Genomic DNA, 14,741 nt, shown 5'->3' with positions numbered 1-14,741 from the left:
TTTTAAAAGAAAAAAATAATGATAAAATAACTTAAAGTTTTAACCTTAAGCAGTGGTTATTACAAAGTCTACTTTACTTACTTAGCAACGCAGGACCCAGGATCGATGCTACTAAGTGGTAAGCAGATGATATCATCTCTGAAGGTATGGGTTATACCGGGGCATAACTTGAAAATATAGATTGACCCGAATAGCACCCACCTAACTCTGCATAGGAGTCAGGGAGTGAGAATCCCTGTTCACCATTTAGAATGTCTTATTGACCCTTTTTGGTATGGGGGGAATTCTAAGAATAGTGGTGAGTTATTTACTTCAAGTGAGTTAAAGATTGCCCATCAAGGGACATCGAGGCAGATATGCCGCTACTCCATCACTGCAGCCCAGAATTAGTACAGTGAACTGTTTGCCTGCACCAAAGGCATCTTTGAACACACAATAGGCTGCATGAAACAGTGGGTCTGCAGGGCAAGGAGCATTCTGCTGTACTAAACTACCAAAATGTCCTTCATTGTGTTCTGCACTTTGCACACCCTGGCAACTGACAGAGGTATGAATTTGGAGGAGCAGCAGCAAGAGTTCTCCAGAGTGCAAATTCAGAAGTCTGAGCATCCAAAAGAGGACGAGGAGTCCCCGCCCACAAGATATTGCAATCTGTTAGGCAATTGGCAAACATTTGTAGACCACATTTTTTGGGGGGGAAAAAAGCACGAGACTCCTTTCACCATGGTCTCAGCCCCATGATTACCTACTCCGGTAACAATATCCAAAGTGCTCATGGTGGACTAGAGCAGAAACCAAGCCAAGAATCGAACCTGGGACCCTGGCGCTGTGAAGCAATAGTGCTAACCACTGTGCTACCATGCCGCCCTTGGATTGGGGGGCAGCAGACTTTAGTAAACTAAGGCAGGATCTGGCGAAGGTGGATTGGAACAAGTTACTGGTGGGGAGGTCTACAGAAAGCAGTGGGGGGGGCTCCAGGTTACTAGGAAGGAGTAACAAGCCCAGAGAACCATGGATAAACAGAGAAATACAGGATACAATGAGAAGGAAGAGAGAGGCTTTTTAAATAGTACAAGGCGAGCAAATCAACAGAGGCATTAGTAGAGTACAGAAAGTGCAGGATGGAAATTAAGAAAGCAATTTGGAGAGCAAAGAGGGGATATGAGAAATCTCTAGCTGGTAAAAGTAAGGAAATCCCGGATTTCCGTTGGTGGCCATGGAGTGAGTGATCGCTTATTTGGTAGCTCCCGCTTGTGGTGGATTTTGGGACCTTTTTCCCCGACTTATGGGGGATTTGATCGGTAAAGTAGGAGACTGGTGAGATAGAGGAGAAGAATTCCCCACCAGTTTATTGTTGCGTTGGCCGGAAGTGGTCTGATAAGGAGAGATCATAGGGCAAAGAAGGGATTGGAGTCTGCAGCATAGAAAAACATGGCAGAGGCTCTGGGGCTGGGATCGCCAGCCCAGTGGTCAACGGAACAGCTGGTGGAATTCTTCAGGAGAGCTTTGCTGAGCAAAGACAAGAGTACCTGGATCTGATTAAGATGGGAATCGACTGGGTGGAGCAAAGATTGGAAGCCCAGGGCCAGGCAATCTAGGAGGTGGAAGAGGCAGTGACTGAGCACGAAGACCAGCTAACCCCCATGGCGGCGGAGATGGGGCTGATGAGGGACCACCAAAAAAGGCTGCAAGAGAAAGCGGAGGATCTGGAGAACAGGTTGCACAGGCAGAACCAGAGGATCGTTGGCCTCCCGGAGGGCAGCGAGGGATCGTACGCAGGGGCATATATGGCACGTATGTTCGAGAAGCTGCTGGGGGAAGGTGCGTTTACTTGACCCTTGGAGATGGACAGGACGCACGGAGCGCTTATGAGGAAGACGCGGATGAATGAGCTGGCAAGGGCGATGGTGGTACGAATGCACCGGTTCCCGGACAAGGAACAGATCTTGAGGTGGGCCAGCAGATGAGGAGCTGCAAATGGGAAGATAGGGAGCTGTGCATTTACCAGGACTTGGGTGCGGAACTGGCCAAAAGAAGGGCGATCTTCAATAAAGTTAAATCGGCCTCTTAAAGAAGGGGGTGAAGTTCGGCATGCTGTCTCCAGCTCGTTTGTGGGTCACTTACGAGGGTCAAGAACTTTATTTTGGAACGCCGGATGAGGCAATGAACTTTGTTAAGGACAGGGGACTGGCAGGTGATGGAGGACATTCAACTTGTGGGCGAGTAACTCGGTGCCTATGCTGCTAAATTTCTTTTCTCTTTGGGTTTTGTATGTATTGTTTTTGTACCAATGTTTGGGCCGTTGCACAGGTTTTTATGAGGGTTAACTTTGTTCTTAATGGGGCATGGTGGTTGGACTTATCGTCTTTGTGTTTGTTGGGGATTGTTATGTTTTGCATATGTATGTTCGAGCGGGGGGAGGGAGATCAGTGGGGGGCAGGATACTTTTTTTTTTTTAAATTGTGTTCCCAATTCATTTTTCCAATTAAGGGGCAATTTAGCATGGCCAATCCACCTACCCTGCACATCTTTGGGGTGTGGGGGCGAAACCCACGCAAACATGGGGAGAATGTGAAAACTCCACACGGACAGGGACCCAGAGCCAGGATTGAACCTGGGACCTCAGCCTTCCTCAACTGCCCCACCGCCCTCCCTGTGGATATCAGACCAAACTCCATCTGCAGCTTCTGCTGCTCCTTCAAAGCCCCGCCTCCGGAGCTTTGGAGTACCTTCTATCTACCTGGAGATTCTCCCTAACCAGCCTATCCATCTCTGCTCGCTCCACCTTCTCCCTATGAGCTCTTTTGGAAATTAGCTCCCCCCTCTAACCACTGCTTTCAGTGCCTCCCCTACCATTGCTGCCAAAATTACCCCATGTCATTTATCTCCAAATTACTCTGGATAGCCTCCTTCACCCGTCCTCACACCCCCTCATCCGCTAACAGTCGTACATCCAATCTCCATTGCGGGCACTAACCCCCCTCCTTGCTCACCCTTAAATCCACCCAGTGTGGGCATTGGTCCGACACAACAACCGCCGAATACTCGGCACCCACCACGCCCGCCAGCAAAGCCTTGTTCAAAGCGAAAAAAATCAATCTGGGATTACGCTTTGTGAACATGGGAGAAAAAAGAAAACTCCTTCGTTCTTGGCCGTCCGAACCGCCACTGATCTACTTCGCACATCTGTTCCATAAACCCCTTTATCTCCTTCGCCGTGGCTGGCACCCTCCCTGTCCCTGAAGTCGACCAATCCAATCTTGGGTCAATGACTGTATTAAAGTCCCCTCCCCCACCCATGATCAACCTATCTGAGTCCAGGTCCGGAATCTTCCCCAATGCCCGCCTCATAAACTCTGCGTTGTCCCAGTTTGGTGCATAAATGTTCACTAACACCATCAGCATCCCCTCCAGCTTCCCACTCACCATAACATACCTACCCACTGAGTCCGCCACTATTTTCCCTACCTCAAATGTCACCTGCTTACTGATCAAGATCGCAACCCCCCTAGTTTTAGAGTCTAGCCCAGAATGAAATACCTGCCCAACCCAACCCTTCCTCAGCCTAGTCTGATCCACTACCCTCAGGTGTATCTCCTGTAGCATTGCAACGACCGCCTTCAAACTCTTCAAACGTGCAAACACGTGAGCCTTCTTGACCGGCCCATTCAGCCCTCTCATGTTTCATGTAATCAGCCTGGTCCCCCCCCCCCCCCCCCCCCCCCCCCCCCACCCCCCGATCAACTATCATCCTTTGTAGGCCAGCCTCCAGCTCGCGTTCCGCGCCTCCTCAGGCCCGCCCTCGGGTGTTCACCATCATCGACCTCCAATTTGTCTCCAAGCGCCAGTCCCTCCCCTGTCAGCTGAACAATTCCCCCCTCCCAACCCCCCTTAACAAAATAACAATCCCAACCCCCCATAACAAACTTATCACTTGCTCGCCCCCCACTGCGCTTCAGTGAGCTAGCCCACCCAGCTAGCCGAGTAGCCCCCTCCCATGGCGCCAAGCATCCTACCCCCAGGGCAGCTTGGTGGTGCAGTGAGTAGCACAGGGGCGAGAGGGGTGATATATGAGAATGGTGAGAAGGCCAGTAGGATGCCAGCACATCAGCTTAGGAAAAGGGAGGCGGCCAGGGAGATAGGAAGAGTGAAGGACAGCGGGGGTAACACGGTCTTGGACCCAGCGGGGGTGAATGGGGTGTTCAATTTTACAGTCAGTTGTATGAGTCAGAGCCCCCAGCTGGGGTGGAGGGGATGAGGCAGTTTTTGGAAGTGTTCAAGTTTCCGAAGGTTGAGGATGGTGGAGGGGTTGGGAGCCCCGACCAGGATTGTAGAAGTAGTAGAGGGATTGGAGGCCATGCAGTCGGGTAAGGCCCCGGGACCGGACGGCTACAAGTGGAATTGTACAAGACGTTTTCTGGAATGGTGGGCACACTGCTGGTGAGGGCATTGGTGAGGCAAGGGAGCGTGGTGTTCTTCCCCCAACAATATCACAGGCTTCGATCTCATTGATCCTGAAGCAGGAGAATGGCCCAGAGCAATGTGGGTCATATAGACCAATCTCCCTGCTGAATGTTGATGCCAAATTACTGGCCAAAATTCTGGCCTCGAATACAGAGGATTGTGTTCCGGGGGTGATAGGGGAAGACCAGGCGGGATTTGTTAAAGGCAGGCAGCTAATGGCCAATGTTAGAAGGCTCCTGAATGTGATCATGATGCCCTCCAAGGGGGGAGAGGCGGAGGTGGTGGTTGCTGTGGATGCGGAGAATGCCTTTGACCGGATGGAATGGAAATATTTTTGGAAGGTCCTGGGTCGGTTTGGGTTTGGGCAGGGCTTTATTGACTGGGTTTGGCTGCTGTACCAGGCACCCGGTGGCGAGTGTGCGACGGACCAGGTGAGTTTGGACTACTTTCGACTGCACCGGGGAACAAGGCAAGGATGTCCCCTCTCCCCACTGTTGTTTGCCTTGGCTATAGATCCATTGGCGATGGCGCCGAGCGCGTCAAAGGACTGGAAGGGGCTAGTCCGGGGGTGGGGTGGAACACAGCGTCTCGTAATATGTAGACAACCTACTCCTATATATTTTTGACCCGTTAGGGGGGATGTGAGATTATTTGGATCTTAGGTGAATTTGGCCGGATCTCGGGGTACAGATTGAATATGGGTAAAAGCGAGGTTTTTGTGATCCAGGCGAGGGGGCAGGAGAGGAGACTGGGGGAGTTGCCGTTTAAAGTGCTGAGAGGGAGTTTTCTCTACTTAGGTATTCAGGTGGCACAGGGATGGGAACAGCTATATAAATTGAATATGGTCCGGTTAGTTGAACAAATGAAGGAGGACTTTCGGAGGTGGGACATGCTCCAGTTGTCACTGGCAGGGAGGTTACAGACCGTAAAAATGACGGTTCTCCCGAGATTTTTGTTTGTTTTCCAGTGCCTCCTTATTTTTATACCAAAGACCTTTTTTAAGCGGGTGAATAGGGTGATATCTGGGTTTGTGTCGGGGGGTAAAACACTGCGTGTAAAGAAAGTACTGTTGGAGCAGAGCCGAGGTGGGAGAACTGCCGAACTTTAGGAACCACTACTGGGCGGCAAATATAGCCGGCAAATATATACCTCTACTGGGTGGTAGACGCGGGTTGCCTCACATCCTTTAAAAAGTATTTGGGTGAGCACTTGGCATGTCTTAACGTTCAAGGCTATGTGCCAAGTGCTGGCAAATGGGATTAGGATTCCCTGTACTTGTGGCAGTGCAGACTTAATGGGCCGAAGGGCCTTTTCTGCACTGTATTTTCTGTGATCACCAGCTTTCAATAAATGCTGCTAAATCAACTGTATAAAACTTCTGGACATTGTTATAAGATCAGGAAGCAGTTATAATGATAATGGCAACAGTTTAGAATTGCTTAAGTATTCCTGTAATCATTGTGGCAGAGGAACACTATCTAAATGAATAATTCTTCAGTCTATTCTCCACATAAAACTCCTATTTAAATATTACAATTTTGAGACTTTTCGACATGCTGTAATTAACTCATATTCAATCGCTATATTACATTACTCAACTGGTTGCTTGGTTAGAAGAAATTCCTGGCTTTCAATGCAAATATTTCAATTAATGTCTCCATAATACTATCTACAATGCAAAAAAAAAGGAATATCTGTTTCCCATGCCAAAAGTCATACATAAAAGTCAAACCTGAACAGCTCTAAGGAGTTCTTGCACATTGGATGAATGAAACGACCCAAAGTCTCTTCTTGCTGAGGTCACTAGTTCGAAAAAGAAAAGATTTGCTTACAAATTCTAGAGGTATAATTGGTCAAGGTAACAGTTTCAAAAGCTAACTTATTGCACTGTTGGAAGGTTATATATAATTCATTCAAACAAATGGTCAACTGGGATAAAGCAGAGAAAGTGAAGATATAATAAAGTGGAGCTGGTAGACGGAGGAGCTGGGATAAAGCGGGAAGAGTGAAGCTGGGATAGAGTGAGAGAGTGGAGCTGGGATAAAAAGGATAAAGTAGAGCTAAGATAAAGAGTGAGAAAGTGGAGCTGTGATAAAGGGGAGAGAGTGGAGCTGGGATAAAGAGGATCAAGTGGAGCTGGGATAAAAAGGATAAAGTAGAGCTAAGATAAAGAGTGAGAATGTGGAGCTGGGATAAAGAGGAGAGAGTGGAGCTGGGATAAAGAGGGGAGAGTGGAGCTGGGATAAAGAGGAGAGAGTGGAGCTGCGATAAAGAGGAGAGAGTGGAGCTGGGATAAAGAGGAGAGAGTGGAGCTGCGATAAAGAGGAGAGAGTGGAGCTGGGATAAAGAGGAGAGAGTGGTGCTGGGATAAAGAAGGGAGAGTGGAGCTGGGATAAAGAGTGAGACAGTGGAGCTGGGATAGAGAGGAGAGAGTGGAGCTGGGATAAAGAGGATGAAGTGGAGCTGGGATAAAGAGAGAGTGGAGCTGGGATAAAGAGGAGAGAGTAGAGCTGGGGTAAAGAGGAGAGACTAGAGCTAGGATAAAGAGGCGAGAGTGGAGCTGGGATAAAGAGCAGAGAGTGGAGCTGGGATAAAGAGGAGAGAGTAGAGCTGGGATAAAGAGGAGAGAGTGGAGCAGGGATAAAGAGGGGAGAGTGGAGCTGGGATAAAGAGGAGAGAGTAGAGCTTGGATAAAGAGGGGAGAGTGGAGCTGGGATAAAGAGGAGAGAGTGGAGCTGGTATAAAGAGGAGGTTGGAGCTGGGATAAAGAGGAGAGAGTGGAGCTGGGATGAAGAGGGGAGAGTGGAGCTTGGATAAAGAGGGGAGAGTGGAGCTGGGATAAAGAGGGGAGAGTGGAGCTGGGATAAAGAGGGGAGAGTGGAGCTGGGATAAAGAGGGGAGAGTGGAGCTCGGATAAAGAGGGGAGAGTGGAGCTGGGATAAAGAGGAGAGAGTGGAGCTGGGATAAAGAGGAGAGAGTGGAGCTGGGATAAAGAGGGGAGAGTGGAGCTGGGATAAAGAGAAGAGAGTGGAGCTGGGATAAAGAGGGGAGAGTGGAGCTGGGATAAAGAGGAGAGAGTGGAGCTGCGATAAAGAGGAGAGAGTGGAGCTGGGAAAAAGAGGAGAGAGTGAAGCTGGGATAAAGAGGAGAGAGTGGAGCTGGGATAAAGAGGGGAGAGTGGAGCTGGGATAAAGAGGAGAGAGTGGAGCTGGGATAATGAGGGGAGAATGGAGCTGGGATAAAGAGGGGAGAGTGGAGCTGGGATAAAGAGGAGAGAGTGGAGCTGGGATAAAGAGGGGAGAGTGAAGCTGGGATAAAGAGGGGAGAGTGGAGCTGGAATAAAGAGGAGAGAGTGGAGCTGGGATAAAGAGGAGAGAGTGGAGCTGGGATAAAGAGGGGAGAGTGGAGCTGGAATAAAGAGGGGAGAGTGGAGCTGGGATAAAGAGGAGAGAGTGGAGCTGGGATAAAGAGGGGAGAGTGGAGCTGGGATGAAGAGGAGAGAGTGGAGCTGGGATAAAGAGGAGAGAGTGGTGCTGGGATAAAGAAGGGAGAGTGGAGCTGGGATAAAGAGGGGAGAGTGGAGCTGGGATAAAGAGTGAGACAGTGGAGCTGGGATAGAGAGGAGAGAGTGGAGCTGGGATAAAGAGGATGAAGTGGAGCTGGGATAAAGAGAGAGTGGAGCTGGGATAAAGAGGAGAGAGTAGAGCTGGGATAAAGAGGAGAGAGTGGAGCTAGGATAAAGAGGAGAGAGTAGAGCTGGGATAAAGAGTGAGACAGTGGAGCTGGGATAAAGAGAGAGTGGAGCTGGAGTAAAGAGGAGAGAGTAGAGCTTGGATAAAGAGTGAGACAGTGGAGCTGGGATAAAGAGGAGAGAGTGGAGCTGGAGTAAAGAGGAGAGAGTGGAGCTGGGGTAAAGAGGAGAGAGTGGAGCTGGGATAAAGAGGGGAGAGTGGAGATGGGATAAAGAGGAGAGAGTAGAGCTGGGATAAAGAGGAGAGAGTGGAGCTGGGATAAAGAGGGGAGAGTGGAGCTGGGATAAAGAGGAGAGAGTAGAGCAGGGATAAAGAGGGGAGAGTGGAGCTGGGATAAAGAGGAGAGAGTGGAGCTGGGATAAAGAGTGAGACAGTCGAGCTGGGACAAAGAGGAGAGAGTGGAGCTGGAATAAAGAGGAGAGAGTGGAGCTGGGATAAAGAGGAGAGAGTAGAGCTGGGGTAAAGAGGAGAGAGTACAGCTGGGGTAAAGAGGAGAGAGTGGTGCTGGGATAAAGAGGAGAGAGTGGAGCTGGAATAAAGAGAGTGTGGAGCTGGAATAAAGAGTGAGACAGTGGAGCTGGGATAAAGGGGAGGGAGTGGAGCTGGGATAAAGAGCAGAGAGTGAAGTTGGGATAAAGAGGGGAGAGTGGAGCTGGGATGAAGAGAGAGTGGAGCTGGGATATAAAGTGAGACATTGGAGCTGGGATAAAGAGGAGGGAGTGGAGCTGGGATAAAGAGGAGAAAGTGGAGCTGGGATAAAGAGGATAAAGTGGAGCTGGGAGAAAGAGGAGAGATGGAGCTGGGATAAAGAGGAGAAAATGGAGCTGGGATAAGGAGAAGAGAGTGGAGCTGGGATAAAGAGGGGAGAGTGGAGCTCGGATAAAGAGGGGAGAGTGGAGCTGGGATAAAGAGGAGAGAGTGGAGCTGGGATAAAGAGGAGAGAGTGGAGCTGGGATAAAGAGGGGAGAGTGGAGCTCGGATAAAGAGGGGAGAGTGGAGCTGGGATAAAGAGGAGAGAGTGGAGCTGCCATAAAGAGGAGAGAGTGGAGCTGGGATAAAGAGGGGAGAGTGGAGCTGGGATAAAGAGGGGAGAGTGGAGCTGGGATAAAGAGGAGAGAGTGGAGCTGGGATAAAGAGGGGAGAGTGGAGCTGGGATAAAGAGGAGAGAGTGGAGCTGGGATAAAGAGGAGAGAGTGGTGCTGGGATAAAGAAGGGAGAGTGGAGCTGGAATAAAGAGGGGAGAGTGGAGCTGGGATAAAGAGGAGAGAGTGGAGCTGGGATAATGAGGGGAGAGTGGAGCTGGGATGAAGAGGAGAGAGTGGAGCTGGGATAAAGAGGAGAGAGTGGTGCTGGGATAAAGAAGGGAGAGTGGAGCTGGAATAAAGAGGGGAGAGTGGAGCTGGGATAAAGAGTGAGACAGTGGAGCTGGGATAGAGAGGAGAGAGTAGAGCTGGGGTAAAGAGGAGAGACTAGAGCTAGGATAAAGAGGCAAGAGTGGAGCTGGGATAAAGAGCAGAGAGTGGAGCTGGGATAAAGAGGAGAGAGTAGAGCTGGGATAAAGAGGAGAGAGTGGAGCTGGGATAAAGAGGGGAGAGTGGAGCTGGGATAAAGAGGAGAGAGTAGAGCTTGGATAAAGAGTGAGACAGTGGAGCTGGGATAAAGAGGAGAGAGTGGAGCTGGAGTAAAGAGGAGAGAGTGGAGCTGGGGTAAAGAGGAGAGACTCGAGCTGGGATAAAGAGGGGAGAGTGGAGATGGGATAAAGAGGAGAGAGTAGAGCTGGGATAAAGAGGAGAGAGTGGAGCTGGGATAAAGAGGGGAGAGTGGAGCTGGGATAAAGAGGAGAGAGTAGAGCTGGGATAAACAGTGAGACAGTGGAGCTGGGATAAAGAGGAGAGAGTGGAGCTGGAGTAAAGAGGAGAGAGTGGAGCTGGGATAAAGAGGAGAGAGTAGAGCTGGGGTAAAGAGGAGAGAGTGGAGCTGGAGTAAAGAGGAGAGAGTGGAGCTGGGATAAACAGTGAGACAGTGGAGCTGGGATAAAGAGGAGAGAGTGGAGCTGGAGTAAAGAGGAGAGAGTGGAGCTGGGATAAAGAGGGGAGAGTGGAGCTGGGATAAAGAGGATAAAGTGGAGCTGGGAGAAAGAGGAGAGATGGAGCTGGGATAAAGAGGAGAAAATGGAGCTGGGATAAGGAGAAGAGAGTGGAGCTGGGATAAAGAGGGGAGAGTGGAGCTGGGATAAAGAGGAGAGAGTGGAGCTGGGATAAAGAGGAGAGAGTGGAGCTGGGATAAAGAGGGGAGAGTGGAGCTGGGATAAAGAGGAGAGAGTGGAGCTGGGATAAAGAGGGGAGAGTGGAGCTGGGATAAAGAGGAGAGAGTGGAGCTGGGATAAAGAGGGGAGAGTGGAGCTGGGATAAAGAGGGGAGAGTGGAGCTGGGATAAAGAGGAGAGAGTGGAGCTGGGATAAAGAGGGGGGAGTGGAGCTGGGATAAAGAGGAGAGAGTGGAGCTGGGATAATGAGGGGAGAGTGGAGCTGGGATGAAGAGGAGAGAGTGGAGCTGGGATAAGGAGAGAGCGTGTAGCTGGGATAAAGAGGAGAGAGTGGAGCTGGGATAAAGAGGAGAGAGTGGTGCTGGGATAAAGAAGGGAGAGTGGAGCTGGGATAAAGAGGGGAGAGTGGAGCGGGGATAAAGAGTGAGACAGTGGAGCTGGGATAGAGAGGAGAGAGTGGAGCTGGGATAAAGAGGATGAAGTGGAGCTGGGATAAAGAGAGAGTGGAGCTGGGATAAAGAGGAGAGAGTAGAGCTGGGGTAAAGAGGAGAGACTAGAGCTAGGATAAAGAGGCGAGAGTGGAGCTGGGATAAAGAGCAGAGAGTGGAGCTGGGATAAAGAGGAGAGAGTAGAGCTGGGATAAAGAGGAGAGAGTGGAGCTGGGATAAAGAGGGGAGAGTGGAGCTGGGATAAAGAGGAGAGAGTAGAGCTTGGATAAAGAGTGAGACAGTGGAGCTGGGATAAAGAGGAGAGAGTGGAGCTGGAGTAAAGAGGAGAGAGTGGAGCTGGGGTAAAGAGGAGAGAGTGGAGCTGGGATAAAGAGGGGAGAGTGGAGATGGGATAAAGAGGAGAGAGTAGAGCTGGGATAAAGAGGAGAGAGTGGAGCTGGGATAAAGAGGGGAGAGTGGAGCTGGGATAAAGAGTGAGACAGTGGAGCAGGGATAAAGAGGAGAGAGTGGAGCTGGAGTAAAGAGGAGAGAGTGGAGCTGGGATAAAGAGGGGAGAGTGGAGCTGGGATAAAGAGGAGAGAGTAGAGCAGGGATAAAGAGGGGAGAGTGGAGCTGGGATAAAGAGGAGAGAGTGGAGCTGGGATAAAGAGTGAGACAGTCGAGCTGGGACAAAGAGGAGAGAGTGGAGCTGGAATAAAGAGGAGAGAGTGGAGCTGGGATAAAGAGGAGAGAGTCTAGCTGGGATAAAGAGGAGAGAGTAGAGCTGGGGTAAAGAGGAGAGAGTACAGCTGGGGTAAAGAGGAGAGAGTGGTGCTGGGATAAAGAGGAGAGAGTGGTGCTGGGATAAAGAGGAGAGAGTGGAGCTGGAATAAAGAGAGTGTGGAGCTGGGATAAAGAGGAGAGAGTGGAGCTGGGATGAAGAGGAGAGAGTGGAGCTGGGATAAAGAGAGAGTGGAGCTGGGATAAAGAGAGAGTGGAGCTGGAATAAAGAGTGAGACAGTGGAGCTGGGATAAAGGGGAGGGAGTGGAGCTGGGATAAAGAGCAGAGAGTGAAGTTGGGATAAAGAGGGGAGAGTGGAGCTGGGATGAAGAGGAGAGAGTGGAGCTGGGATATAAAGTGAGACATTGGAGCTGGGATAAAGAGGAGGGAGTGGAGCTGGGATAAAGAGGATAAAGTGGAGCTGGGAGAAAGAGGAGAGATGGAGCTGGGATAAAGAGGAGAAAATGGAGCTGGGATAAGGAGAAGAGAGTGGAGCTGGGATAACGTGGAGCTGGGATAAAGAGGAGAGAGTGGAGCAGGGATAAAGAGGAGAAAATGGAGCTGGGATAAGGAGAAGAGAGTGGAGTCGGGATAAAGAGGAGAGAGTGGAGCTGGGGTAAAGAGGATTAAGTGAAGCTGGGATAAAGAGGAGAGAGAGGAACTGGGATAAAGAGGAGAGTGTGGAGCGGGGATAAAGAGGAGAGAGAGGAGCCAGGATAAAGAGGAAAATGTGGAGCTGGGATAAAGAGGAGAGAGAGGAGCCGGGATGAAGAGGAGACAGTGAAGCTGGGATAAAGAGGATAAAGTGGAGCTGGGATAAAGAGATAGTGGAGCTGGGATAATGAGGAGAGAGCGAAGCTGGGATTAAGAGGAGAGAGTGGAGCTGGGAAAAAGAGGAGAGAGTGGAGCTGTGATAAAGAGGAAAGAGTGGAGCTGGGATAAAGAGGGGAGAGTAGAGCTGGGATAAAGAGGAGAGAGTAGAGCTGGGATAAAGAGGAGAGAGTAGAGCTGGGGTAAAGAGGAGAGAGTAGAGCTGGGATAAAGAGGAGTGAGTGGAGCAGGGATAAAGAGCAGAGAGTGGAGCTGGGATAAAGAGGAGAGAGTAGAGCTGGGATAAAGAGGAGAGAGTGGAGCTGGGATAAAGAGGGGAGAGTGGAGCTGGGATAAAGAGGAGAGAGTAGAGCTGGGGTAAAGAGGAGAGAGTAGAGCTGGGATAAAGAGGAGAGAGTGGAGCTGGAATAAAGAGGAGAGAGTGGAGCTGGGATGAAGAGGAGTGAGTGGAGCTGGGATAAAGAGGAGAGAGTAGAGCTGGGTTAAAGAGGAGAGAGTGGAGCTGGGGTAAAGAGGAGAGAGTGGAGCTGGGATAAAGAGTGAGACAGTGGAGCTGGGATAAAGGGGAGGGAGTGGAGCTGGGATAAAGAGCAGAGAGTGAAGCTGGGATAAGGAGAAGAGAGTGGAGCTGGGATAACGTGGAGCTGGGATAAAGAGGAGAGAGTGGAGCTGGGATAAAGAGTGAGACAGTGGAGCTGGGATAAAGGGGAGGGAGTGGAGCTGGGATAAAGAGCAGAGAGTGAAGCTGGGATAAGGAGAAGAGAGTGGAGCTGGGATAACGTGGAGCTGGGATAAAGAGGAGAGAGTGGAGCTGGGATAAAGAGGAGAGAGTAGAGCTGGGGTAAAGAGGAGAGAGTGGAGCTGGGATAAAGAGGAGAGAGTAGAGCTGGGATAAAGAGGGGAGAATGGAGCTGGTATAAAGAGGAGAGAGTGGAGCTGGGATAAAGAGTGAGACAGTGGAGCTGGGATAAAGAGGAGAGAGTGGAGCTGGAATAAAGAGGAGAGAGTGGAGCTGGGATAAAGAGGAGAGAGTGGAGCTGGGATAAAAAGGAGAGAGTCGAGCTGGGGTAAAGGAGAGAGTAGAGCTGGGATAAAGAGGAGAGAGTGGTGCTGGGATAAAGAGGAGAGAGTGGAGCTGGAATAAAGAGAGAGTGCAGCTGGGATAAGGAGAAGAGAGTGGAGTTGGGATAAAGAGGAGAGAGTGGAGCTGGGGTATAAAGGATAAAGTGAAGCTGGGATAAAGAGGAGAGAGAGGAGCTGGGATAAAGAGGAGAGAGTGGAGCTAGAATAAAGAGGTGAGAGAGGAGCCAGGATAAAGAGGAAAATGTGGAGCTGGGATAAAGAGGATAAAGTGGAGCTGTGATAAAGAGGAGAGAGAGGAGCCGGGATGAAGAGGAGACAGTGAAGCTGGGATAAAGAGGATAAAGTGGAGCTGGGATAAAGAGATAGTGGAGCTGGGATAATGAGGAGAGAGCGAAGCTGGGATTAAGAGGAGAGAGTGGAGCTGGGATAAAGAGGAGAGAGTGGAGCTGGGATAAAGAGGGGAGAGTGGAGCTGGGATAAAGAGGAGAGAGTAGAGCTGGGATAAAGAGGAGTGAGTAGAGCTGGGATAAAGAGGAGAGAGTGGAGCTGGGATAAAGAGCAGAGAGTTGAGCTGGGATAAAGAGGAGAGAGTAGAGCTGGGATAAAGAGGAGTGAGTAGAGCTGGGATAAAGAGGAGTGAGTGGAGCAGGGATAAAGAGCAGAGAGTGGAGCTGGGATAAAGAGGAGAGAGTAGAGCTGGGATAAAGAGGAGAGAGTGGAGCTGGGATAAAGAGGAGAGAGTAGAGCTGGGGTAAAGAGGAGAGAGTAGAGCTGGGATAAAGAGGAGAGAGTAGAGCTGGGATGAAGAGGAGAGAGTAGAGCTGGGATGAAGAGTGAGACAGTGGAGCTGGGATAAAGAGGAGAGAGTGGAGCTGGGATGAAGAGGAGAGAGTGGAGCTGGGATAAAGAGGAGAGAGTAGAGCTGGGGTAAAGAGGAGAGAGTGGAGCTGGGGTAAAGAGGAGAGAGTGGAGCTGGGATAAAGAGGAGAGAGTAGAGCTGGGATAAAGAGTGAGACAGTGGAGCTGGGATAAAGAGGAGAGAGTGGAGCTGGGATAAAGGGGAGGGAGTGGAGCTGGGATAAAGAGCAGAGAGTGAAGCTGGGATAAGGAGAAGAGAGTGGAGCTGGGATAACGTGG

At 50.3% G+C, this 14,741-nt stretch overlaps 1 protein-coding gene across 4 annotated transcripts in view; it reads right to left on the bottom strand.

Annotated features, from left to right (window-relative positions):
- The window catches only part of LOC140411039 (uncharacterized), a 325,334-nt gene that overhangs the window by 209,361 nt on the left and 101,232 nt on the right, over positions 1–14,741 (bottom strand). For all 4 annotated transcript variants that reach the window (XM_072500024.1, XM_072500021.1, XM_072500022.1 and 1 more), the window contains exon 3: positions 6,197–6,267. In XM_072500024.1, the coding sequence (XP_072356125.1) occupies positions 6,197–6,267 (71 nt within the window). The remainder of the gene's footprint in view (positions 1–6,196; positions 6,268–14,741) is intronic.

Source organism: Scyliorhinus torazame, chromosome 4, assembly GCF_047496885.1.
Source record: "Scyliorhinus torazame isolate Kashiwa2021f chromosome 4, sScyTor2.1, whole genome shotgun sequence".
Taxonomy (NCBI): Eukaryota; Metazoa; Chordata; class Chondrichthyes; order Carcharhiniformes; family Scyliorhinidae; genus Scyliorhinus; species Scyliorhinus torazame.
Note: the sequence above shows the minus strand (reverse complement) of the source record. Positions and strands in the feature narration are given on the sequence as shown.